The following is a 24,958-nucleotide window of genomic DNA, read 5'->3' as shown; positions in this document are numbered from 1 at the left end:
AGTTAGCCAGGCAGGGTACTGGGAGGGGGCATAGCCTCCCACGGTGGAGGGCCATGTCTGTCCACTGCGTTCTCTCCCCCGCCCCCCAACTGCAAGCCTCAGACCGGGGCTGTGCCTAGGGGAAGGGGGGTGATGAGGTGATCAGCTCCTTGCTAGAGGCACCAGACTCTGTCCGTTGGGGGGGACGGTCCCCCCCCGCTCCTCCGAGGCTCCGCGCCCTGGCCAGGCCGGAAGCGGGAGCCGGACCGTGGAAAGAGCCGCCCAAGAAGCCCGGCCACTGTGGGGAGCCTCGGACCCTCCACCCGCCGTGCGCGCCTCTTACACGGGGCGCTCCAGCTTCCGGCCTGGAGGGCGGGCAGCGGGCGGGGCCTCACGGTTCCGGCCCCCCCCGGGTTCCGGAGCTCTACCAGGAACCACTGTCCGTGCCGCGGGCGGGGCGGAAGCTGACACAACCCCAGAGCTGGGACTCCGCGTTCAGCCGTAAGGGACGGGAGCAGGGGAACTACTGCGCAGGCGCGGGGCGCGTGACCTTGCCCAGGCCGGGACGCGCGTGCCAGAGCGTTCTTCTTCCGCTCGCGGTGGTAACTCATTACCCGGCCGCATCGCCCGTTCCCGATGCAGTGCGCTTGCGCGTCTTATGTGACGTCGGGGCCTCTTGTCCTTCCCTTCCCCCCGCCCCGGGCGCTGTCGGTACCAGCATGATGCTGAGCGGTTGCTCGGGGGTCAGGCTTTGGGGCAGGGCTCGGGCTGGGGTCCTGCACCCCAACCATGCCCTGAAGGGGCGGCATCCGGGCCCTGACGTGGGCGCCTCCAAGATCCAACTGAGGCACAAGTTGGGGGTCCCTGGGGTGCAGGGCCCACCCCCTAGGCCTCCTGTAGTGGTTCCTGGGGTGCAGATGCGGTCCCTCAGGTTCGCTCTGGGGCCCCTGTTTGCCCAATTGCGGCCCTATACGGGGGGCCCCTGCAACAGTGCAGAGGGGCAGCCTCGGGAGGGCAGTGAGGTGCTGCTGGATGTGTGCCAAAGGAGGCACTTCCTAAGGGGGGACCAGCAGCAGGCACTCACTTGGGATTCTTACCTGAGGGGCTGCCACCCAGGCTTTGGGCCCCTGGGGATGGAGCTGAGGAAGAACTTGGCAGCCCAGTGGTGGGCCTCGGTGGTGGTTTCCAGGGAGCAAGTGTTTGCAGTGGATTCTTTGCTACATCGTGCTCCAGGAGCTGGCATGCTGGCAGCAGGGGAGGCTCTCAGGCTGATACAAGGTGGAACCCTGCGTGAAATCTTCCAGAATAAAGAATTACACAAAGAGCAGATAACTGCAACTCTGGAAAAGGTGCTAGGGATGTCTGGGGTGCTGCGAGAGGACCTTCTTCATGGTACGTTCTTAGTCTCTTTATCCCCAATGAACAAATATGTATAGAAATTGCAGACATGATCTCTCATTATCTGCTGATTGGGAGCAAAAGGCAGGTGGGTTACCTCTTTGTATTTATTCCACTGCATAAGATTAATCTGTTAACATGATTTACTGCCTGAGTCTTCATGTTGTGATGTTGCCTGAATGTGTTACAAGTTTGCGTCTTCGTCAGGTAGTGAAGCAGCGTAATCATGGCTTGCGATGCCTAAATGTGTATGTGACCCTTAACTGTTCTGTCAACACTGGAGACAGGCCTGTGAAAACTGAATTTTCCTCCAGTTATCTCTGAAACAGCAGTCCAAATGGTAGAGCTGGTGCATGCAAAATACTATAATTAATGTATGGTAATTACCAAGTTGTAGTCTTTTATTGCTTTTACCTTTGTTCTCCCTTCTTGCTAAATGTCTGTGCTTTAACTTCTGTAGATAAGTTAGAATTTAATTTTAATTATAATTAAAACTTAAAATACTTTCTAGAACTGCAGAAATGAATGATTTGTCTCATGACAGGTGCTCTAGAGCAATATATTAATTGTCTAGAATTGGTAAACAAGAGGCTGCCATGTGGACTTGCTCAGGTTGGAGTATGTTTTCATCCTGTTCCTGACATTGAGCCTCAAAATGACAATATCGCAAGGTACAGTAATGAAAACTGACATCTCTGTTTATATTTAAACTAAACAAATGCAAACTCATTTTGGATATCTTTTTTGAATGCTATCTCTTGCTTTTCCCTTATTATTTTTAAAGGAGTTAACTTGCTGCCCTTGCTATTGTTTAAAGAATAGGCGAAAGGACAATGTCTTCCCTTGTATGGTTTAGCTCTGCCAGAACTGCAGGACAGTGGCTTGATTACTGGTTACGCCAGCGGCTTCAGTGGTGGAGAAAGGTATTTGATATTCACTTCGCCTTTGTTATTGCTCCTTAAGCTAGAAAACATTGGACAACCTTGTTATAGCATTTATGTTTTAAAGGGGGGCAAGGCATTTTTAGGGGTGATATAGAATGATATTGCCAGAGATGCACCTCTGAACTGCAACCACTTACGGGTAAAATAGAGAAATTGTTTGAGTACGTAACACTGTCAAACTGTTTATAATGGGAATTAGAAAACACCATTTTAGTTTGGGTTTCTGTTCTGAATGATTTGGGGGCTTGTGTGCTGTAACTGATGTAGCATTTTGGAATTCTAAAAGCTGTTGTTGTTCTTAAATGGTTATAGGCCAGTGGGTTTGCACCTACATTTTAAGAGTTATCATTTGCAATTCAGTTAATATGTACAATAAGTGGACATTTTAAATCTCTTAATTTTCAGTTTGCGATAGGCCCGTCCAACTTCAGTAGCAGCGACTTTCAAGATAAAGAGGGAAGAAAAGGAAATCATTTGTACTACAGCTTTCCTTGGGGAAAGGAACCAGTAGAAACATTGCAGAGTCTAGGAGATAAGGAACTGTTACAAATGTATCCAGGGAATAAATCAAAATTACATGTAAGATTCAGTTAATTTTATTATATTTAAAATATTGTTCACTGGGAAAGCCTCATGAGATACAAATCTTGCTTTGGTGTGATCCAGTTTATCGACATGGAAATAAAATTTTGTTTTCAAAACAAAGGCAGTATGAGTGGTTGGTAGCCTGTACCCATGCTATCTAGGACTATGATCTTATCAGGCCTCCAAAAGCAGAAAGGCCAGAGAATGAGCGTAGAAACCAAACTATTCTCTGACTTGTTCCTTCTCTGAGCTGTTCCTTCAAGTTAGACTTGAGGTACATTGACAGAACAGTGCAGGGAACAGTATTTCAGATTGTGGTACTGATTTGTTAAGTAGAGTATTACATGGTGCTGCAGGGTCTGCATGAGTTGCTTTTCCATGTGCGATTTAAGGCTGGGGTTCTCAACCTTTTTCTTTCTGAGCTTCTTCCCACTCCACAGGTCCAGCTGTGCCACAACAATTATTTTTGTGCATATAAAAGCTAAGGCTGGCGTTTCGGGGTAGCAAGCAGGGCAGTTGTCCAGGGTCCAACACCACAGGGGACACTGTGAAATTAAGTTGCTCAGGCTTTGGCTTCAGCCACAGGTAGTGGGACTCGGTGCCCCGGTCTCCAGTCCTGTGTGGCAGAACTTTGGCTTTCTGTCCTGGGCCCTAGCGAATCTAACGCTAGCCATGCTTGGTGGACCCCTGAAAACTGCTTGCGCCCCCCTAGGGGGCCTCGGACCCCTGGTTGAGAAGCACTGGTTTAAGGCTTTGGCATTGACATATGAAAACCTGAGAGACCTCCTCTTTCCCCCTGCTATTCTGCTACAGTTAAGATCAACAAAGGTGCTCAAGCTGGAGCCCCTTGGTGTAAAAGAGAGGAGGCTCCTGGCAAGGTATGTTCTTTGAGGAGTCTTTTACTTCTGAACCCAATTGCCTGGGTCTGAAATCCCTGCCTTGTTGTAAGGCAGAGGTTCTCAAACTGTGGTCCGCAAGCTCCATTCAGGTGGTCCGCAGATAGTTCCCTCTAAGGTGCTGCCTGGGTGGCTGCACACAAGAGAATAAGGGGCCACCCACCTATTTAGTGGATCCGCGCAGGCATGGCTCCGCTAATTAGGTGCCTGTACCCTGGAGAAGATGCACATGTTAGGTGAGGTGGTGGCCTTGGGGAGCAATAGGGGATAGGTGGGAGGGGGCAGTGGGGTGAGAAGAGGCGGTTGGGGGAATTTGAGACATTCAGGGCTTTGGTGGCCAGATAAAGAGGCCACTTTCCCCAGCTCTAGGGCTGTTGCTGCCAGGGAGAGACCCCACTCCTTCCCAGCCCCAGCTCAGGGGCCGTCACGGTGGGGGAGAGAGGGCACATCCATCACATTAGAAAGGTAAGACTACTGATGTTAAAAGATGAGTTGTGTGCTTTTATTTGTAGAACAAAAAAAGTTGTTGTTTTTTTTAAATATAGCACTTTTATCCAAAGCGCTTTACAATAGTTAACTAATGGTATAAACATTTGGAAAGATCATTAAGTGGTCCACCGAGACCCTCAGCAATTTTCAAGTGGTCTATGGAAAAAAAAGTTTGAGAACTGCTGTTGTAAGGCTTATCTTCTTTGAGGGCTTTTGGTGAGATGTTGCTTCAAAGGCAGGATTTAAGGAAGGTGGAGTGCTTCTCTCTCTCTTGCTTAGGCTTCAGTTAGATACTGCTGTATGTTGTGAGGTTGCTGCTGCTTGTTGTTCTTTAATATATGTCTGTTTTAAATGTGCGTTGAGGGAACCCATCTTGGGATTGGTGCCTTCTTGTGTTCATTCATTTAAATACACTGTTTATTTCTGAGTACTGTTACTTAGTGCATTTCTGTTGTGTTTCTCCTGCAGGGTCGGGATGGAAGGAAGAATGTTATTCCTCATGTGCTGTCTGTGAGTGGCAATCTGGACCAAGGAGTGCTAGCATATCTCTGTGATTCTCTGCAGCTCATGGAGAGCTCGCTAACAAGAAAGAAAACTCTTCAAAGAAAGGTGACTTCTTAGTGTGTCAGGAAGAAGAGACTATGAAAATAGTCTGACTAGGAAGGTACAAACTAAAACAGTCTGAGTGTTGTATCAAATGTGACTTGCTTTATTCAGGTCTGGATTTCTGTTTTGAGAGAATGCAAGACTGTACATATTGAATATATTTGCTAACTAAGCATTTATTTGTTAACTAAGCATTTATTTTTCATTATTCCAAAAACAAATACAGTTGAATATTCCTCAGGGTGGATAAAAATCAATGATTAAAAAAACAAACCCTGATCTTTTTCTATTTAAATCAGGTTTTTTCCTCAAAAAGCATTTTATCAAAAAAATCCTTCTAAAGATACATTTATAGCTCAAAGATATCTCATCATGGAACAGGGATTATAAATTCTAATTCTATAGAATGAGACCATATATTCATGTAATGTTTTTTGTAAATAAGTTCCAATAGTTAATGGATTAGGGACCCAATCTTATTGGCTTCCAGGGGCTTCTGTATAGATTATTTAGGTTCATCTTTCTATCTACCCATTTCTGTCTACCATCAGAAATACTTATTTTGCAATTCTCAAACTGTGGATTTGTGTCTCCAGAGATAACATGCTTGTTAACAGCGAAAATGTTTTAAAATAAATAATATATAGAGGTGAGAAATAACAGACCTCAACCCTATTGTCCCTCTGCAAATTTGTGTACATAGAGTCAATCCCTTACCTCTCTCTAAAAACACAACGTTTCAAAAAGTTCAACGAATAGAAGATTGTTGGGGGCGGAATAGATCTGGACAAGAAGTCTGGAAATAAATTTGAGAAGGGAGGGACAAGCAGTAGAAACAAATGTGAAACTGTTTGAACAGCATATTCCAGAAGTCTTGAGGTCTTTCTGAGTGTAGCCTTCATTGATTTGAGATTTACCAAAAACCTATAATGGCAGCAGGTGGTAAAAGAGACCCAGTTTGAGAATATTTTAATGAAGTTTCTCTACCTGTGAAGAAATATGTATTCAGGTTATAACAACCAAGAAGAATGCACTTTTATGTAGAAATCCATGATTAAATTGAGTATTCCTGACTAATGACTTAAATCAATTTGATTTAAATAAAATCCATCCCAATACTTCTATATATTTCACTAATACTCTTTTAGTTCTGTTTCATGTATTTACTGGGCATTTACATTAACATGTTTCTTGCAACATTGTTAGGTACTTAAGCTTCACCCTTGTTTAACACCAATAAAAGTTGCGTTGGATGTGGGAAGAGGCCCAACAATGGAGCTGAGACAGGTGTGTTGTAACTAAGCATTTAATTGTGGGAGCTGGAGTTACATGTAGTCTTGTGCTGTAATTCTCATATTGACTTTTTTTTTTAAAACCTTCTATTCGTGTGAGAGAGATTCTGCTTCTCCTTCATGGGCACGAAGGGCCCTCACTGCAGTGAAACGGCATTTTCACTGTGCAGGATATAGGAAGCCATAGGAAGCCTCTGCAGAGCTCCATATTCCCTGCATGCTAGAAAGTGCCCTGTGGAATGTGGATTTGGGGGCAGTGGGCACGTCTGTTAGATCCACTGTGATTAATCCCACATGGAGTGGGGGAACAGAAACATCCTGGCTTTAATGTCTGCTCTTCCTCAAGCTGTATTTAATAGAAAAGTAATATTGACTAATTTTTTTTGAGTTTGTTTATTCTGATTATAAACCAAATTTGTTTAATCCTTCATAGTAGTCTTAAGGGTAACAATGGTAGGGAGGAAATCAGATGAAGACTTGACTTTTTTCAAGTTAGTGATGTCTATGTAAGAAATATACATGGGGAAAAGACCTTTTTGTTTAGGGAACTATGTATAAATATGAAGATCTCTTAGCAGTCATGTTCTTTTTTGAGTGCATGTTTCTGTTAATTTATAAACATAATAAATGAGTTTTAATATCAAACAGATACTACAGATACAGCCTGTATCGCTCCTTCTCCCAAAATTTTAAACCTCTTAAGACTGTGGGGTTTTTTTTCCCCCTAGGTGTGTCAGGGGCTGTTCAGCGAATTGATAGAGAAAGGAATTTCTGTGTGGCCTGGGTATCTTGAAACCATGCAGACACCTCTGGAGCAACTCTATGCAAAGTAAGAAAGAGAGAAAATGTCAAGTGGAAAGATGGCTTTCCTTAAAGTAGCAAAAATGAATGATTTCAGTATAAAGTCATCAGGTACAGTAACCAAAGGACTGAAGGTACTAAAATACAGATCGAGACTTGATATCTCTAACAACATTTAAAAAAACCCTTGAATTGGTTCACTTTAAAAAATGAGGGATTTCAGTAAACTTTATTTTTCATACTTCAACTATTTGGTTTGTTTTGTTTTTTGCTCTTCAGTTGCTAATAATAAAACATTCAGGAAATCCTATCTGAAAACTGTGGTTTCCTAGAGTGAATCATAAATCTACTGAACCAGCTTACATCCAATTTTGTATCTGGACTGACTTCTGCATTTCACTCTTAAGTCAGCTGATTTGAAACCCGTTGTTATACAGAACCCAGTCCTGCAACCAATACCAGCTTGAGTAATTCTCATTCACACAAGCAGTCCTACTGAGTAAGAATTGCTCATGCCAATTCAGTTTGCTAGAACTGGCCCACATCAACCTACAAAACATAAGTAGATTAAGGAGTAAAAAAAAAAAAAAAAAATCTAGATTGTGCTTTTTTCTCACAATTAATAGAGGTTTCCAGCAAGAAACAAATACATACTGTTTTAACATAGCAAAGTTAATAAGTCATGTTCATGTACAATACTACTCAAAGTATGGCTGATCAGCTAGTAAATAGTGGAGAAATTGTAACATTTTTCTCTTGTGAAAAATGTCCCTATTGTAGGTTACTAAATAAAACTCCCCTTTTATTGCAAAGGAATCTCATAACTTACTGCAGTTAACTAGAGAAGATCAAGGAGCTGAAAGTAAGAAAATAGGCATCTTCATATTGGACACAGAACTACATACAAAACTTGAACATATACATATCGCTCTGGGATATAACCCCAGTCTAAGTCTGCCACACACCAAGGCAACAATACTGTAACAGCAGTAATGAGTGCTCGTTCTTTGGCAGGTATGATGAGATGAGTGTCCTCTTCACAATCTTGATCAGTGATGTTACTCTGGAGAATGGAGTGGTTCAGCTGAGAAGCAGAGACACCACCATGAAAGAAATGATGCACATCTCTCGATTGAAGGACTTTTTAACTAAGTACATTACAGCAGCTAAAAATGTATAAATTAGAACCTCGCTAATAAAAGGAATTTTGTATCTCTGTTTAAATTGATTTCCAAAGTGTCACACTGACTCAGTGGCACAGATGAAGTACAAGCCAGGAATTCTGAGTCACAATACCCTACTCTGTTGCGAGATACCATTCATTCTTATTTATGTGAGTGGGGAAGTACCCGTGACATCCTCCAAAACTGATGTTGATAAAGCTTTCTGATGCATTCATTCTCTATCAAATCCAAATCCTTTATGAAGATCTTCCAGCCTGCACTGCTGAAAGAGGCAAACCCAGGTCTGTCCATCATGGGTCGAGCAGGGCTAATAATGCTCATCTGGAAAGCTTACCAATTGGAGAACTTTCACAGCCAGGAAAACTTACCCTTATTTCAAATGGCAGGCTCAGGACACCTCTTCCAGACTGCACTGCAGAAAGAGGTAAAACCATATCTATCCACCACAGGTAAGGCAGGGATAATCCTGCTCAGTTGCAGAGCCTGCTAGTTTGATAAAAGTTTTCCTGGCTGTAGAAGTTCTCGAATTGGTAAACTCTTCAGATGTGCATTATTAGCCCTGCTTTACCCTTGATGGACAGAGCTGGGTTTGCCTCTTTCTGCAGTGCAGGCTCAAAGATGTGTCCTAGAGGATTTTGTCTCCTGGAAGAAAGGATATTTTCAGTAAGTTGGATAAGTTTTCCTTGGTTGAGAGTCTAGCTAATGCACATGCTGCTGATATATGGTGACAAATGCCAGTCTCTGCTATAATGGGAAGATAAATGGGAGTTGAGACTTTCAAAAGCTTAAATGTGGAAAATGTCGATTGAAAAGCAAAGTCATTGGATGCATTGCTTTTAGAGAAAGCAGTGTTTTGTTAGGAGCTGAGTGTGTTTCTCTACGTGACCTCTGTTTTCCAGTTCAGTCTTTAGACTGCTGTCATTTCTGACTTGAATATAACATTATTAGGCACTTCTTCTGCCTTTCAAGGATACCAGAACAATTTGAAGAACTAAGCTGTAAATATTTTATTTCAAGTAATCTATTAATGTAGATAGGAAAAAACTGTTTACTATAGAATAAGTGAGGAAGCAATATGGAGTGGGTAATTTACTGGTCTTATACCCCTAAGTATTCTAGCTGGGACCCAGATGGATAGGTCTGAGTTGAAATGGCTGTGGCAGGGAAATAGTCAACTCTTCCAGTGTCGGGGGGTCATGTTAAGTCCCACTCCCAAAAATGGAAAAGACGGGGGCAATGCCAGCCAGGAGTCCTGCTCAAGTAAAAAGGTTGTACTCTGGAGTCCTGGGAAGCTGCTCCCTGGCAGGTAGCAGTAGTTGGCAAGGCAAACAATGGCTCCTTTAGGGAGACAGCTTGCCAAGCAAGCAGTTACTGGGACAGATTTTTAAGATAACTGTGGCTGAAGAAGGCCTTTTTATTCTCTGCTTATTTAAAATCCTGTTTTATTTCCTGAAATTCCTGACAAGCACAGGAGCAAAGCTCTCTGTGTGAGAGCCTTATAGCTGGACCATGTTAGCTAACTGTTAGCTTACTCCTTCCTGCTGAAACATCAAAAGAGTAATGCCAGTGGAGAGTCAAGTTGCACCACCATGTTAGTAGTACCTTTTTTAACAACTAGTCCCATTAGTTACAGTGGCATTACTTGTGGAGTAAGATACTGTGCACGAGTAAAGGAATCAGAAATCTGGGCATCAATTAACTTCTTTTTCTAACATGTTTTGTTTTTCTGTCTTGATCAAACTGGAGTCTCTAAAAGTCAGGAAGAGGAACCCATTCTTTAATATTAGCAGGGGAGGAGATTAACATCTGCTTCTGACTACAAAATAAGTAGGATGGGGAAACTAGCATCTAAATGTTTGCTTATGTGCTTTCCATACAAGCACAGTGGTGCTAGCAAAATGTACTGGGGCAGAGGTTCTCTTTAAAAAATATATTTTATATAATTCTCATGTAAATCAGAGAGGAAACTTACCTTGTTGTGTTTCATCTCTTACGATGACTTCAGAGTAGACAACTGTAGTATCTGCCCTCATGTTCACTAAAAGTCAGAATAGACACTAATTTTTTAAATGTTCACAGTAATCAAGCTATATTTAAACATACCTCTTGTAGCTCAATAACTAATGACACAAATAGGACAGTTTCAGAATTAAGCTGTTGCATTTGGGATCCCAGAAGGTTCTTGGTAGTTCTTTTCAGGTCAAGGATTCTAACTGGAGTGAGTAGTTTATCTCTGTAGCAGGCAGTCTTAACTATTTATTCCACAGACCACTTAATAAAATAAAGCTGGTTGTTTGTTTTTTTTGGGGGGTGGCCACTTCACCCTCCCAACACTGTGATTTTCATATTTAATCTTAATTCCTGATTGGGGGAGGGGGTTGATTCAAATTAGATATTGTGTTCTTGTAAAGATTTTTACCCTTAAGTTATTTGTATGTTCTCTGAATCTTAGTTTCACCTTAACGAAGATTTTTGTGTGGGAATTCATAACATCCACAAGGTGGGAAAGTATTATTCCTATTTTAAAGATGATAAATTGTCAAAGAACTCAAGTAGTCACTGGTCATACAGTGAGTCAGTGTTAACCACAGGATTAGTTCATGGGAGTTCCTGTTAACCAGTCCGTTGCTCAAACCAATAGAAACACCCATTCTCCCTTTAAATAAACAACCTACCTTGTAGCTCTAACCCATTAATCTAGATGCTGGTAGCTAACACTTGAAGGCAAAATGGGAGTGTATTTTAGTGTCTGCCTGCAATGAATTCTGGTTGCACTCTTCTCGTCTTCAAATGCCCTTTGAATGCTAACCACAAGGGATCTATCTCCACAGGGAGTTGTGCTTAATCTCTGGAAAGAGGGAGCATGCAGTGAAAGTGGTTTATAAAGAGTGAGACTAGGCAGTTGTCAGGCCCTACTGCAAGTGAACATTTGACTCTGCTATCAATGCACAGTGAACTCCAAAATGCATGAGGTAGTTTTGTCATTAATCCACAGCTGTGTTTGGGATACACACACTTGTGCTTAAATCAGTTTGTATTCCATTTCCAGAATATTAGTCGTATGAACTTGAAAATGTGAATGCTTCATTTTGCCCATGGTCACAATCTAAGCCTTTTACCTTTCCTATGTTCCTCCTCTTTTCTAATCAGTATGTTGGCGTACTCCACTTCTTCAGATTTAGCATACTCTGGATGGAAACAAGTGACAAAGAGTTCAAGGTTCAGTTGCAGGAGATTACAGCTTGGTGAATTTAAGCTTGTGAAAGCACTGAGACTCAGCCTGTGGTATAAGACCTACATGTGCCTCTCACAGAGTCTGCATTTGTTCTCCCTCTACATACGCTTGGACAGTGCAAGCTGAGGACTCTCCACCTGATGTGAAAAACTGCAGGGAGAGCACAGCTAATGGAGCAGAGCAGCCAGAATACATCCCCATTCCTCCAAGCAGACAGGTGGAGGTAGAAAGAGGAAAAACACCCATTTTCCCATCTTCATTCCAGTAGCTAGAAATGAGTTGTGAAGATAGGGAGATATCCTCCCTTTTTCCCAGCCTCCAAGTGAGGTGGGGGTGATATGACACAGCTTTCGGCATGGTATTTGTCCTGCAATGTTTTTATTAGGGGGTATGTTAGTCCACACTGACAACACAATGTTATAACTAACATTATAAGTTTGGTCATGGGTATTTTTAGTAGGTCACGGGCAATAAACTAAAATTCACAGAAGCCCCTGACCTGGTCTTTTACTAAAAATAGCAGGGGGTAGGGAAACTTACAGTATGAGCCCTACCATTATGGGCTGACAGCCATCTGCGGCTCCAGCTCTGGGAGCTGGCCACCGCTCCGGCCCCCAGGACTGACCGCCACCCCTGGCCGCCAATCCAGCCCTGGGGGCTGACCACCAGACCTGGGGCCTGGCTGCTAGCTATTGCCACTCCGGTCCTGCCACTGCTCCTATGGCTGGGGCTGACTGCCACTGGTCTAGCCTCACTGCAGCAGAGGAGGATGACAGCTGCTCTAGCCGTGAAGTCACAGAGGTCTGTTAAAGTCATGGAATCTGTGATGTCTGTGACAAAATTTATCCTTAGTTATAACACAACATGGAGACACTGTGTCAGCTGTTGCCCAGTTATTTTGCGGCTCCATTTTGGGGGAAAGTGGTTCTGAATCTCTACAGAGTTGAGCAACGCTTGAGAGTGAAGAACTGAAATACATGCTGAAGAATACAAATCAAAATGCAGAAGCTGTGCAATTGTTTTTCACTTTTGCTGGCAACCCAGAAATCCTTTTCGTGCCCTTTAGCAAGGGGCTATTGTGTAAATCTAGGCTCTGTGCTTTACTTACTAGTATTTCATTTTCTCTTTGCTTTGTGGTTGTCACTCCCTTACCAATACCTCCACAGACACCGAAACATGAACTTTCCTTTTAGTTCTGTCCTGATTGGACCTGAGGGATAGTTCAGATAAGGTTCTGAGGATTTTTCTAATGAATGTCATTCCCCAGGCTGCAATTTGGCTCTTCGGCTGGCAAGAGATGCACATATAGGGCCTGATCCTGAGAGATGCTGAGCAACTTCCAGTTAACGTCAGTGGGAGTTCTGTTGGGTCAGTAACTTGTGTGTAGTGATCACCCATCTTCCCCATTTGAGACCAAAAGGCATCATCCATAAACTTTATCTAGGACTAGTTAATCATGTCCTGCACGTGAGTCCCACGACTAAAGAAAGAGCAGTTTGGAATTTACCAATCTCAGTGTATGTTACATAGTTTTCAGATCCTGTTGCCTTGTCCGTTGAAACAAAATCAGTTGAGGAGCCTGTTGACTTCAGTTTTCCTGCAAGATGTAAAGAAAACAAACGTAATTATTCAAGTGATAAAAATATCAACTGCTCCAAAAATGTATGTCCTGTGATTTTTGCGGGGGGGGGGAGGGTGGTGTTAGAAATTTTAAACAATGTTATAGTCCTGATGAACATCATTCTACCACTCATGCCTCACTGCATCTTTACTTCACATGGTGGTAGGGGAAGAGGAAATTGCTCCCAAAGGCAGCAGGTATTGGTGATATATCATGGGGTCCTTGCAAAAAGAGACTGCTTTCCTTCTTTCATTTTGGTCGCCAAGGCCCTGATTCTGTAAACAGTTGTGGACATGAGTAACTTACGGCATGTGAGCAGTCCCATTGACCTCAGCAAAAATACTCATGTGCACGAAGATAAGCACGTGTAACTTTTTGCCTTTGGGACCTAAAATGTAGCCTGAAACCACCTTGCTTTGGTATGAAGAGAGATACTAGCTTTGAGGATAGATTTGGTGTCAATCAAAAGATGGAGAATGGTGCCTCTTTGGTCTTATTACCTTGCATTTATATCCACCCTGTATTTATATATGTATGGTCTCACTGAAATGTGGCCTCTTCTAGCAAAAAGGAGTCAGCCCACTAGAATGAGGAGAGCGTTTTACCCAAGGGCAAACTTCTCTTAAGAAAAGTGCCACCAGGTCTGCATTCACTCAGAAGAGATTGGATATTGTTTTTCTAAAGGCTCCTCCTAAAGATCCCAGTACAGTATCTACCTCAAAAAGGTGAAGAAATAAGTTAACCCTAACTGGATTTAACTCAGCAGTTCCTGGGAATTTTGATGTTACCATCCTGAAGCTTATATTATTGGGCCATCCCCTCCAGTTTAATGGGAGCTGGCCAGGAGACACCATCTGGACCAGAGGCATCATTGGGAGTACTGAGACCAGCTGCTAAGAAATGGGAAGGCCTTAGTGTGTGATGTGCAGACAGGAAACTAAGCCTTCCATTTCCAAGGACACAGAGTGTAATAAGGGCCTGAAGCACTATTTTACAATGAAAATATGGAGAAGCAAAAAAACTCACTTGCTTTACGCCAAGGCAGGATCAGAAACGGGACCAGCAGGGCAGTTGCTATCACCACCAGCAGAAACAGTAGCACAAGAGAAATGGAGAGGGGATAGGAAAGGCCATCCTCTTCTGTCAACAGGAGAAAGAGTGTTTGTACAGAGCAAGAACAGGCATGGCAAGATGTTACAAGTACTTATCTTTCTATTAAAATGAAAGCCCAGCCTTTTCTATTAGTTTGGAGAAGTGGAGTAGCAGTTGTTAATAACATCCTAAGGTCCTCACCTGAGCCTAGAGAGGAAAAGAACTGGTGCCATGCTGAAAACCTACAGATGCAGAGGGGGAAGTATCTGGGCACAATCCTGCCACAGGAGCTAGGGATTTAGCTTTAGGCTAAGATGTCCTGCAGGTGTACAGGATGAACTCAGAGAAAAGCCAGGGAAGGCTATAAAGGCAGGTCTTGGAAGGATTAGATTTTTATCAGTCAATGTTGGTAACATGAGTTTCATCAAACACAAACCAATGAAAAAATATTTCCATCGATGATGATTGAAATTTACAGATAGGCAAAGTAAGAAAAATGCTGTTCGAGTTTAATTTGAGGATATTTGCTTTGCATATTTTGATGTGTGGTGGTGATTTGTATTTTAACATTTGTAAAGCTTTAGTTTTTTATATCTCAATGTCTATTGTAATTAAATAATTGTCTGGCACAGCCGTTGTTTAGCCCCCTCCCATAACTCCACACAACTGAACATTTTAAATAAATAAAGATCCTTAAAAATAAACATGGATATTATCTATTGAAATTATATATACACATACATGCATATAGATCTAATTCTGCCAAGCCTATATAAAAGTAACTCCTTGGTAGTGTCCCTTCATGCCCTGTTCTTAGAGTGCTGGTTTACAGGCTGGGTTGGGCTGTGTTTAAATGAAAAGCTCTGGATTTGTTTCTTTTGTTAAATCCATGCACCTAAAGAGTAAAATCTTGGGGGGGGAAACTGTGGAGGGGGCTTATTCACAGCAAGCCAGGGTGTGAATGTACAGCTCTCTAACCTTCTGTGCCCTAAGATGCTATGTGGCATCTGCTACCCCAGTTTACATGGACAGGCAAAGATCATTAAAAGCTCATCAGATGCTATTAGTAATAGGTAGGACAAACACATACCTGCTAGCGTAAAGTTGAGACTGTTGCTATATTTTGTGTTATTGGGGATATTATTTTCAGCTTTGCATTTATAGTCACTCAAGTCACTGGAAGAATTGATAGTTACATTTAACACAGCTGCAGCCTTCCCTTGCATAGATATTTTGGATGACATAGTCTTCCTTCCTTTAAAAAAAACATAGTTGATGGGAGAAGAGCCGTTTTCTGAGTGACAAGACAGTGTCACATTCTGGCCTATCCTCACTTGGGAAGTAGTCGTGCTCAGCACTGGTTTGGACACTGGATCTGTAAAGTAACGAGTGGAATACAAAAATAAGTACAAGGCAAACATGAGATTTAAAACTGAGACCTACAAACAAGAGAACAGCTCCTCAGCTGACCTAGATCAGTGTAGCTCCATTGATTCCAATAGAATCATGCTGATTCACATCAGCTGTGGATCTGGTCCAAGTTCTAGACAGGGGCACACTGTGTTCTAGAACACTGTTCTCTACCATAACGCCTTGCAGGATTGCTGGCTGCTGCTGCTAGAAGCTGAATGGATTGAGAAGTATATGGCTCTATCCCTTTGAAAGAAATTGCATTCTGTTTTAGAACCCTTCCTGCTCAAATGTGAAGGTATTGATAGCAAGGAAGGGGGAAATCACATGGCAGCACAATCCTGAGATGGTCATGGATTGTACTTTGCAAGCTATTTTGTGCATATGCAGGAACAATTATACAGTAAAACTATAGGGTCAGATCTAGGTGGTCTCTTACACATGTGCAGGGTGCAGCTTGTGTGGCCCACTTCTGACTGCAGTTCCAGCTGCCAGAGCCCTCTCTGGACTTGGCATTTACATGTTAATGCATAATATAATTTTTAAACTGTTCTTAATGGGTTGGGAGGGTTATGGCACAATGCTTGTACCCAGTCCTGCATGGTGCTATGTGTCAGACAGCCATGGGGTTGTGCCTCCAGCTGCTCACAGGATCAGGCCAGCTGGGATGGATTATTATGAACACTCATTTCCTGATGTTGGAAAAACGTCACGGATACACACAAACTCCTACCTAGTAACGTAAAGTTGAGACTCTCGCTGTATTTTGCACTGTTGGAGATTCCATTTACAACTTTGCATTTATATTCCCCCAAATCACTGGCAGAACTGATAGTTAGGTTAAACAGGGCTGGGTTCCTGTCCGTCTTCAGTATAGTCGGCCACAGATTCTGACTTCCTCTAAAAAATGTATAGTTGATAGGAAGAGAGCCACTGGTGGATCGACAGGACAGGGTCACATTCTGGCCAATTCCTACCTCCAAGCTCTTTTGGAGAGATCCAAACTCAGGGTTAGACAGTTGCTCTGGGGGAAAAAAACATTTCTGAGTAAAATAACAATCCACAAATAACTTCCACCCCCCTGGCAGAGAAATGCGGAGAACTAGATGCCCAGGACATCAGGGCTGGGGCAACACCTGTCTTCCATGGAACCTCAGTTATTGGACTCCATGGCTATAAGACCCAAGATTCAATACACAAATATTTTCCTGCCTCCTGCTCCAAATTTATCTGTTATTTCAGCTGGGGAGTACAGTCCTTGGCCGGGGGAGATGGATAGGTAATGTGTCCATAACTGGGCTGTATGTGTTTGTGTCTGTGAAAAGTTAGTGGAAAACTGAATGTGGATTCCCTCTTTAGACAGCGGAAAGGGGGACTCACAGTATTACCAGCCAGAGCTAGACTAAGGGTGGAGGTGTCCTGTTTCTTATGATGGCTCAAGTCATCCTCAACCCCAGTCAGTACAAAGCATCTTGCATGATGTGGCCCTGCAGTCTGAGTAGGAAACATCATGCTAACCGGATCACCTGTCTCTGAATGGAGTTGTGACCCTCATGTCTTGGGAGGCCACGGCAGCTGAAGACTTGAGCATTATCTGAGCTGACCCTGCTGAATGAGATACAGAGATTTATCCAGGGTGTAAGGAAGGGGGCCCCAGCCTGCCAGCCACAGAAGCATGATTTACCAGTGCCCAATCAAATGCTTGTGATTTGGAGCCATTAGTTTATGAAAAGTGATGGCTGAGATTTATTGGCCCTCGTGCTAAATGTTGACCAAGACAGCCTCTCGGGCAAAAACATGTTGATGTTTGAAACATGAATTGATCATATGGATTATTACCTGACTTCTGAATATTTTTCATCGGAAATATCTGCAGATCTTCCCCCATCCTGGCCACAGATATTTCTTTGGGATAACGGTTTTTAAAACTAGTGTGCCAAAGAGCTGATGAAGTTAGAACCCAAAGAGGGTAGAGGGGAGAAACCTGTTGATGCTTTTTTACAAGCTAATCACAAAATCGGCAACTAAGTATGTGATCTGAGTGAATTCAGCAAAACTTCTTCCTGATAAATGTTCTGAGCCAACCAGGATGTGGTAATTACATATCTAATATAATTGGCCAACATTGTGCCAGATCTTTCAGAAGTTCAAAAATATAAACTAATTTTTTTCAGATAGCCGTAGGCGAGAATTTTCTTCTTGCAGGTAACTATGGCATTAGACAAATGAAATAATGGTAAAGTAAAGTACTCCTGGGCAGCATTTTTATAATTACAGATGAAAAAATGTAAACACTTTAGACCAGGTTTTCAAAAGAGCTCGGTTCCCCAAAATTCCCATTGACTTGAAAAATAAAGGTTATTCAGCACCACTAATAAGCAGACTACATAAAGTTCAGGCATCCACATTGAAATATATATTCTTTGTGTATCCCCAGTTGTAAAATGGACACCCAGTGAAACTAACACTAAGAACCACATCCCATAGCCAAGCTCATGTTAAGTGCTCATGGTTTCCAGGGGAATTTGGTTTGACTTTCAAAGACTAAACTAGTGGAGAATGTTGCTCATCCCTTGAGTGGTCACTCACCAGACACTTCACTCTAATCATCATCATCATCATCATGATGTTCCTTTTACGCCTCTGACATTTTGGGCAGTGACAAAGCTCCTCCATTCCTGTCTATTTCTGGCAAGTCTTTCAATGGTTCCCCAGCTGTACCCCAGGTTTTTCAGCTCGGCTTCCACAGCTCTTTGCCATGTTGTTTTCAGGCAGCCTCGTTTTCGCTCGCCTTCAGGTGTCCATCTTGTTGCTACTCTGGTGAAGGAATCAGTTTCCAGCCCAAGCACATGACCGATCCATCTCCAACGCCTTCTGGCAACAATGGTGCTCAGATCCTCTTGGCTGCACTGTGTCAATAGATCTTGGTTTGAGATTGTTCTGGGCCAAAAGATACAGAGGATTTTTCTGAGGCAGTTGTATGGAATGAAGACAGCTTGGACATGTCATACTTTCTCATTCTGCAGCATTCTGCACCATAAAGTAGTGTTGAAAGTACACAGCTCTGATAAATCTTGAGTTTGGTTTTGATGTTGTATTTTGATGATTTCTAGACTGTATTTCAGCTCCTGAAGGTGTTCCTGGCTTTACTGATTTTGTTCCAGATGTCCTGGCTTGTTCCGTCATCATAGCTGAGGGTGCTGTCCAAGTATGTGAATGTTTCTACATTGATGAGAATATAATCCTCTATCTGTACTGGTGATGGTGAGGCAATATTAAAGGTCATGATATCTGTCTTATTGTGGTTGATTTTCAGTCCAATTTTCTGGCTGAATATGTTGAGTTGTTTTTTCTTGTATATAGGGTTGGGTATATGATAGGAGAGTGACATCATCTATGAAGTCCAGGTCTTCAAGGGATGAGAAGAGTGTTCATTTAATGCCTCTTGGTATGTCTTCTGTTGTACGCTGCATTACCCAGTCGATGGCAATGTTGAAGAGGATTGCAGACATGACACACCCCTGACCTATGGTGTGCAGAGATGAGGCAAAGTTTATCCCTGACATACTCCTGTTTTGGCTTAAAAACTGAGCTCACTATGAACAACACTGCATGTAAAGTTGAAATAGAAGCTTTTGATGACATTGATTATATGGAAAGGAATTCCATATGCCCGCAGAATGCGCCATAGGCTGGTCCTGTGAATGCTATCAAAAGCCTTCTCAAAGTCTATGAAATTTATGTAGAGTTGTCATTGCCATTCTAAGCATTGTTCTATGATGTTTCATAGAGTGAAGATCTGGTCTGTGCATCCATGCCCTTTCTGAAAACCAGCTTGCTCTTTTCTGAGAATGCTATCAGCTGCCTCTGATATACACTGGACTATGATCTTACACAATACTTTGCTTAGCACAGGTAAAAGTGTGATACCACGCCAGTTATTAAAATCACTGAGAGTCCCTTTCTTTGGTATCTTCACTATAACCCCACTGGTCCATTCATCTGGCACTTTTTCCCTTCCCAGACTGATGTAAATAGAGGGGCCAGGATAGACGCTGTTCATTTAGGATTTACCTTTAACAATTCTGCATTCAAGTTATCCTTGACAGGAGCAGGGCCATCCCTACCGATGGTGGTGCCCTGTGCAGCCTGAGTACCTGCACCCTGCTGCGGAGGGAGCAGCCGCTCCCCTGTGGGGCCAGCCCCTCCTTGGGCAGGGACTGCGCTCAAGGGTGGCAATGGGAAGCAGAGCAACCTGGACTCAGCCTGCTCCATGCTCCCAGCCCTGTCACTTGGGGGAGGGGGCTTGGAGGAAGGAGTCAGACCTGCCCCCGCACTCAGCAGTGCTGGTGGCATCAGGAAGTGGAGCAACATGGTGGGAGCTGGCAGAGCAGAGCGGGCTGGGGCCTGGTCACTCTGCTTCCTGCCGCTGCTGGTGAGTGTGGGGGTGGGCCAACCCTTCTGCAGGCTGTGTTGATATCAAAATCATCTTCTGTCTCCAGTTCAGCAATTCTTTGATGCAGATGAAGAGATCAACAAGAAGTGGGACAAAGTAACAGCAATTTATAAACAGAGCAGTGAAGCCTGTCTAGGCTACAGGCAGAAGAGAAGGAAGGAGTGGTTTACACCCAGCACGTGGAATGCCATAGAAACCAGACGAGTCCTGAAGAAAAAAGTTTTAGACATAAAATCCCAGAAGCTAAAGGACAAATACCACAATCAGTATAGCCAGGCACACCGGGAGGTCAAATGCCTTGTGAGAGTGGACAAATGGAATTATATTGATAATCTGGCAAGACAAGCAGAGGAGGCATCTGCTAGTGGTGAACAAGGAACTGTCTACAAAATGACTCAGCTTATCAGTGGTAAACGGCAGATACCAACAAACACTCTCATCAGGAACAAACAAGGCCCACCTACTAACAACCAAAAAAGGACAAGAAATGTGCTGGACAGAGCATTTCACTCTAATAGAGCTAATTTAATGCACAGGGCTGTTGTGAGGTTTATGCTCCAAGCCTGGAAGGGCTCTACGCACTAGGTCCTCAATGGAGTTTCATACACAGAGGTTTATAAGATCAAATCCTCAGTGAATGTTTGTAAAGTGGGTAGAGACCCTTTACGTAGGTTACTATGGAGTAAAGCCTCCTTCTCATGCTCCCCTTGAAGTCTCTTATAGTTTTGGAATGGGAGGAAGATTGACTATTGACTACAAACTATTTTTCTTCCTTATGGGGAATTATGCACCTGCCTTCCTAGGTACAAGGTAGAAATTCAGAAGGAGTAAAAATAGCAATGTGCACAAAATATTATCAAAGCATTTTACACGCATTAACTGATCCTCACAACACCCTTTGAGTAGCTTCTCAGCGTGACAAGAAGCTCAGAGCAGAGTATCTAGAGATGGAAAAGATCTGCTAAATCCATCTTCTGGACAGTGCGGGATTGATCCCTATTTTACAGTTACTAGTATGGACTGTTCCAAGCAACAAGGCTTCCTCCTGTCCCTTCCACAGCTTAATAATGTTCACCCTCAGGAAATCTTTTCCTGAAATTCAGATTTTGTGTCAGGAAAAGAAGAGAATGGGCTCGTGCCCTTCAATGAGTCTTAACCTTTGGAGGTCCACCCTGGGAGTCTGGGGAAGAACAGCTGCTTATGGTGTGCAGAGATGAGGCAAAGTTTGTTCCTGCATGGAAAAGTCCCCAAAAGGGGATCCTCATAGAGCTCTTCTTCTCCACCCAAAGTTCCTGTCGGTGACATGGACATTTCTGTGGGAGGAGGAAGTCCCAGACTATATTTAGCTGCTCATGTCCTAGGAAAGGCTGAACCATCTGTTTTCATTTCAGCCATCAGTACATGGCTGCTAACTATCATAGTAAAACACACACCTGAATACAGAAGGTAACAGATATAAAAAATCTAAGCCAAAAAAGCTCTGCTGAATCATTATAGCAATGAAAGTAGTGTATCTAAAGCTGAGGGGAAAAGGGCATGATCCATTATTTAATTAGTTGTGAAATAGTTTGTGAAAATGAATATGGACAGTATAGTAATGATACATATGCAGAGTTATGGTTGTGGGAGCAGCTTTAAGTTTAGCCTACCCTGACTTTGGAATTCTTAAGTATCTGACAACTTTCTGTTAATGTAGTTTTCTTTCATGGAATCATCATAAACATAACTGCAGAAAAAAGTCTGCAAACTCTTTCTATAGGATAATGCTGAGCTCCAGTCCATGTAAATCACAGTATTTCAAATCCTAGTTCCTATACAATGCTGCTTTCCTTTCTAGAGCCAGGTACAGTACATAAAATAGGGAAACAGTGTTATTTTGTTCTGTGATTCTAGTGGAGTTTTAAAAACTTTAAACATTTCTGAATGTACACACAGTCTATCTACCAAGGGAAAAAATTCACTTAACTGTCTCATTCCATGAGTGACTAAAGAGAACAAGGAGAAAAAATTGTACAACATGGAATTATTCTGTTTAACAATGACATGAATTTTTTTCTAAAGGGTTCGTGTAAATAACAAAATTAAAAATGAAAACTTACCGCTATCTTTCTCATTGGATTTTTGACTCTCCTGAGTGGATTGAACTAAAACAGAGAAGAAGAACTTGAGCAAAATTAGTCAATGGTCCCTCTTTGGAATAAGATGCAGTTGATAAATAGCAGATCCATGGCTTACAGCAGGATAGGAGGAAGAATGGAATGATCATGAGTTTATGCATTTTCTTACAAAAACGAAGAGCGTACTGAACAGAGGAAATAGTAGTTATGCTGGTAAAAGTCTCTTTGATGGGGACGTGATGAGATTTGAGGAAGTTCAAATTACGGATGTTGCTGATAAGATTTGCATAAACATTTCTGTGCTCCTAGAATCAGTCCAGATTCTGCCTAGCAGAGGTAATATTTTCCAGTGGTTAGAGCAGAGGCCTTAGGTGTTAGGATTCCTGGGTTCTGAACACAACCTAAGTCCTTAAACACAATTGTTACTAGGGGGCTTCTAGTAGGGTTTTCTGACCAGTGGGGGAAGATGACCCGGGGCTTCAGGGAAGCCATTGTGGCAGACATGGCCCTGAAGAGTTTTTAACATTATCTGTTGCAATGAGTGACCAACTGCCCTGAAAGCTGCAGTAGCAGGAAGGGTTTACAATGGTGCACCAAGGGTAAAGGCAGAGCCCAAACGGTGTGTTAGAAATAAGTTTAGTTCCTATCAGACAGTCCTTGTTACAGGGACATCTTTCATTAAAGATTAAATACAAATATTGTTGGAAAGACATGGGGACGTCCTTGTGATGTGTTGGCCACTGCCCTCTACTGGATGGCTTGAGAGATGCTTAATTGTGTGTCAAGCTTAATGACAGCTTTTCAAAGGAGCCTAAGCCCTTGTCTAGATAAGAAAGCCGCACTGGTTTGACATGAATCACTTTTTAAACTGGTGCAAGCCCCTGTGTGGACAATCTTATGTCAGTTAAGAGTGGCCTATTTCAGTGTATTTTAAATGGATCCCTAATCAATTTAAACTAAGCTGTAATAAATTTGGTTTAAAACACAAATAGTGTCTCTTCAGGAGGTTGCACTGGTGAAAGAAATCAGTTTAAAATCACATCTTTAGTTATACAGTAGTAGTGAGACTTTTTCATGTAGCAAGGGCTAAGGGAGTTAGGGACCCCAATCCTGACCATAACACCCTTAGACTCCTGTGTAAAAAAATAAATTCTCCTTTAGCTCAAGTGATAGGGGGCTGTGGCTGTGGAACAAGAGATTCTGAGGTTCTGTCCTCACTGTGCCCCCAAAGTTCTGGATGGCTATGGTGACCAGGCTGGTGACAGCTGGGAAGTGTTACGCAGACCTACATTTCTCACGCTATAAAGTGGTTGTACTTAGGGCAGGGAGTTTTCAGTTGGTGTCCTTAGTGCTGGTCTCAATGGATGATATGTTTAAAAATCAAAGCAGAATTTTGTTTGAACAGCTACAGTGCAGAGAGATGGCATTTGAGGAAGATTCACTCTATAGCCAAGAGGTTTCTGTCTTTCTAATGCAGCAGAAAGAAAATCACAGAAGTGTAGAGTCTAAGGAAAGAAATATGAATATAAGAAAAGATATCAGCCAGATGCTTAATTTAAAAAAAAACAACCAGATGTTTTTGTTCTGGCTATTTCCATTTTGGGGGCATATCTAATTTGTAAACAGAGACCTAGTACATAGCATTCCTTAAGTCTCTTGTGGGGATTTCTCAAGCACATTACCGTAGCATTCAGGCCCCCAAAACCTTTCAGCTGTGATTATTTTATTGCAAAGACGAACAAGTTAGGATTTTACAAATACATTTTAAAACAGGAGAATGGTTAGAAGCTTTGAGGCAAGTGTGTGTGTGTCCATCTGTTGATGATCAGAATTAAATGAATGTTTTCTCTGTGCTTCACAGTCCCTTGATTTGAACTGAGTAGTTATAATTTTAAACGTTGATCTAGTTTCTAGGTCCTGTTTATAATTTTGAAACTATAATATGCTCTGCCTAGTGCAGCTAGGTCAAAATGCATAACATATAATTTTTTGATCATATTTTGCCCCTTTTCCTGTTTGAGAATTGTCCACAGACAGATCATGTTTTGTATAACAAATTCAAGAAAAATTATTTACTTGAATAATTCCTAGTTAGAAGTGGGTCATTGCTAGTCAAATTGTTAACTATTTTGAATAGAACTGTAGGCCGCATGGCATGTTAGTGTTCCTTGCTTAGGGGTTGTTTTGGTTTTTGGTGCAAATACTCACAATTATTAATTCTAAGTTCCCATTCCAAGAATATTTTGCAACAGTTGCTTAAAATTTGGTGTTTTGATTAATATTTCTGGTAGTAGGGTTATTCACCTGAATCTCTGCTGAAAAAGAACACAAAAGGGACCCAACATTCAAATGAATGTTTATGGAAACTTTTTTTTGGAGTATTTGCCTTGTGCTTGTAAATTATATTCATATACCTACAGTGCAAAAGCTCTGGTAGGTGAGGTTAAATAGGGGCCATAAGTAACAGTGCTAGGTTCCCTCTGGCTCCTTTGTTTCCGCAGGAGACCAGTGCAGCGAGCCCTGCCGGATGTTTTGTTTTCAGGCTGTCTGCACACTCAGGGAGATACCTAACATCTTGGGCAGCAGCCTAAATAAATCTGGAAAAATAGACACCCCCCCTTGTCGATTCTGCATTTGTGTCAGAACCATAGAGCTGAGTCTGGATCCAGGGATTTAAATCCAAACCCTCATAAAATTCAAGAGGAATGAGTAAGGGTGGCGTTGTCCGTGTCCACCAGCGTAAGTGCATCTTGGAATCATTGAGATTAATGGAAAAGTTCCCACCTGTGTTCAGACTCAGGCAGATGCTGCTCCATTGGCTACACTTGGTTTATGCTTTCAAGTTTTTCTTCC

The 24,958-nt window shown here is 42.5% G+C and overlaps 2 protein-coding genes across 2 annotated transcripts; one reads left to right on the top strand and one right to left on the bottom strand.

Moving 5' to 3' along the window:
• Window positions 1–349: 349 nt before the first annotated feature.
• On the top strand, window positions 350–8,202 carry POLG2 (DNA polymerase gamma 2, accessory subunit). Its single transcript, XM_050920702.1, has 8 exons — window positions 350–1,371; window positions 1,922–2,048; window positions 2,195–2,300; window positions 2,727–2,900; window positions 4,760–4,900; window positions 6,104–6,184; window positions 6,918–7,018; window positions 8,005–8,202. Exons 1-8 carry the CDS (start codon window positions 699–701, stop codon window positions 8,168–8,170), a joined length of 1,569 nt encoding a protein of 522 aa, XP_050776659.1. The 5' UTR covers window positions 350–698; the 3' UTR covers window positions 8,171–8,202.
• Window positions 8,203–8,291: 89 nt separating this feature from the next.
• On the bottom strand, window positions 8,292–22,324 carry MILR1 (mast cell immunoglobulin like receptor 1). The gene is made up of 9 exons (XM_050920708.1): window positions 22,224–22,324; window positions 22,088–22,132; window positions 16,266–16,556; window positions 15,213–15,497; window positions 14,057–14,170; window positions 12,917–13,006; window positions 11,294–11,362; window positions 10,147–10,212; window positions 8,292–8,918 (listed from the first exon to the last, which is right to left on the bottom strand). The coding sequence occupies exons 1-9, from the start codon at window positions 22,264–22,266 to the stop codon at window positions 8,800–8,802; spliced, it is 1,122 nt and encodes a 373-aa protein (XP_050776665.1). The 5' UTR covers window positions 22,267–22,324; the 3' UTR covers window positions 8,292–8,799.
• Between the last annotated feature and the right edge of the window lie 2,634 nt (window positions 22,325–24,958).

Source organism: Gopherus flavomarginatus, chromosome 12, assembly GCF_025201925.1.
Source record: "Gopherus flavomarginatus isolate rGopFla2 chromosome 12, rGopFla2.mat.asm, whole genome shotgun sequence".
NCBI lineage: Eukaryota > Metazoa > Chordata > Testudines > Testudinidae > Gopherus > Gopherus flavomarginatus.
Note: the sequence above shows the minus strand (reverse complement) of the source record. Positions and strands in the feature narration are given on the sequence as shown.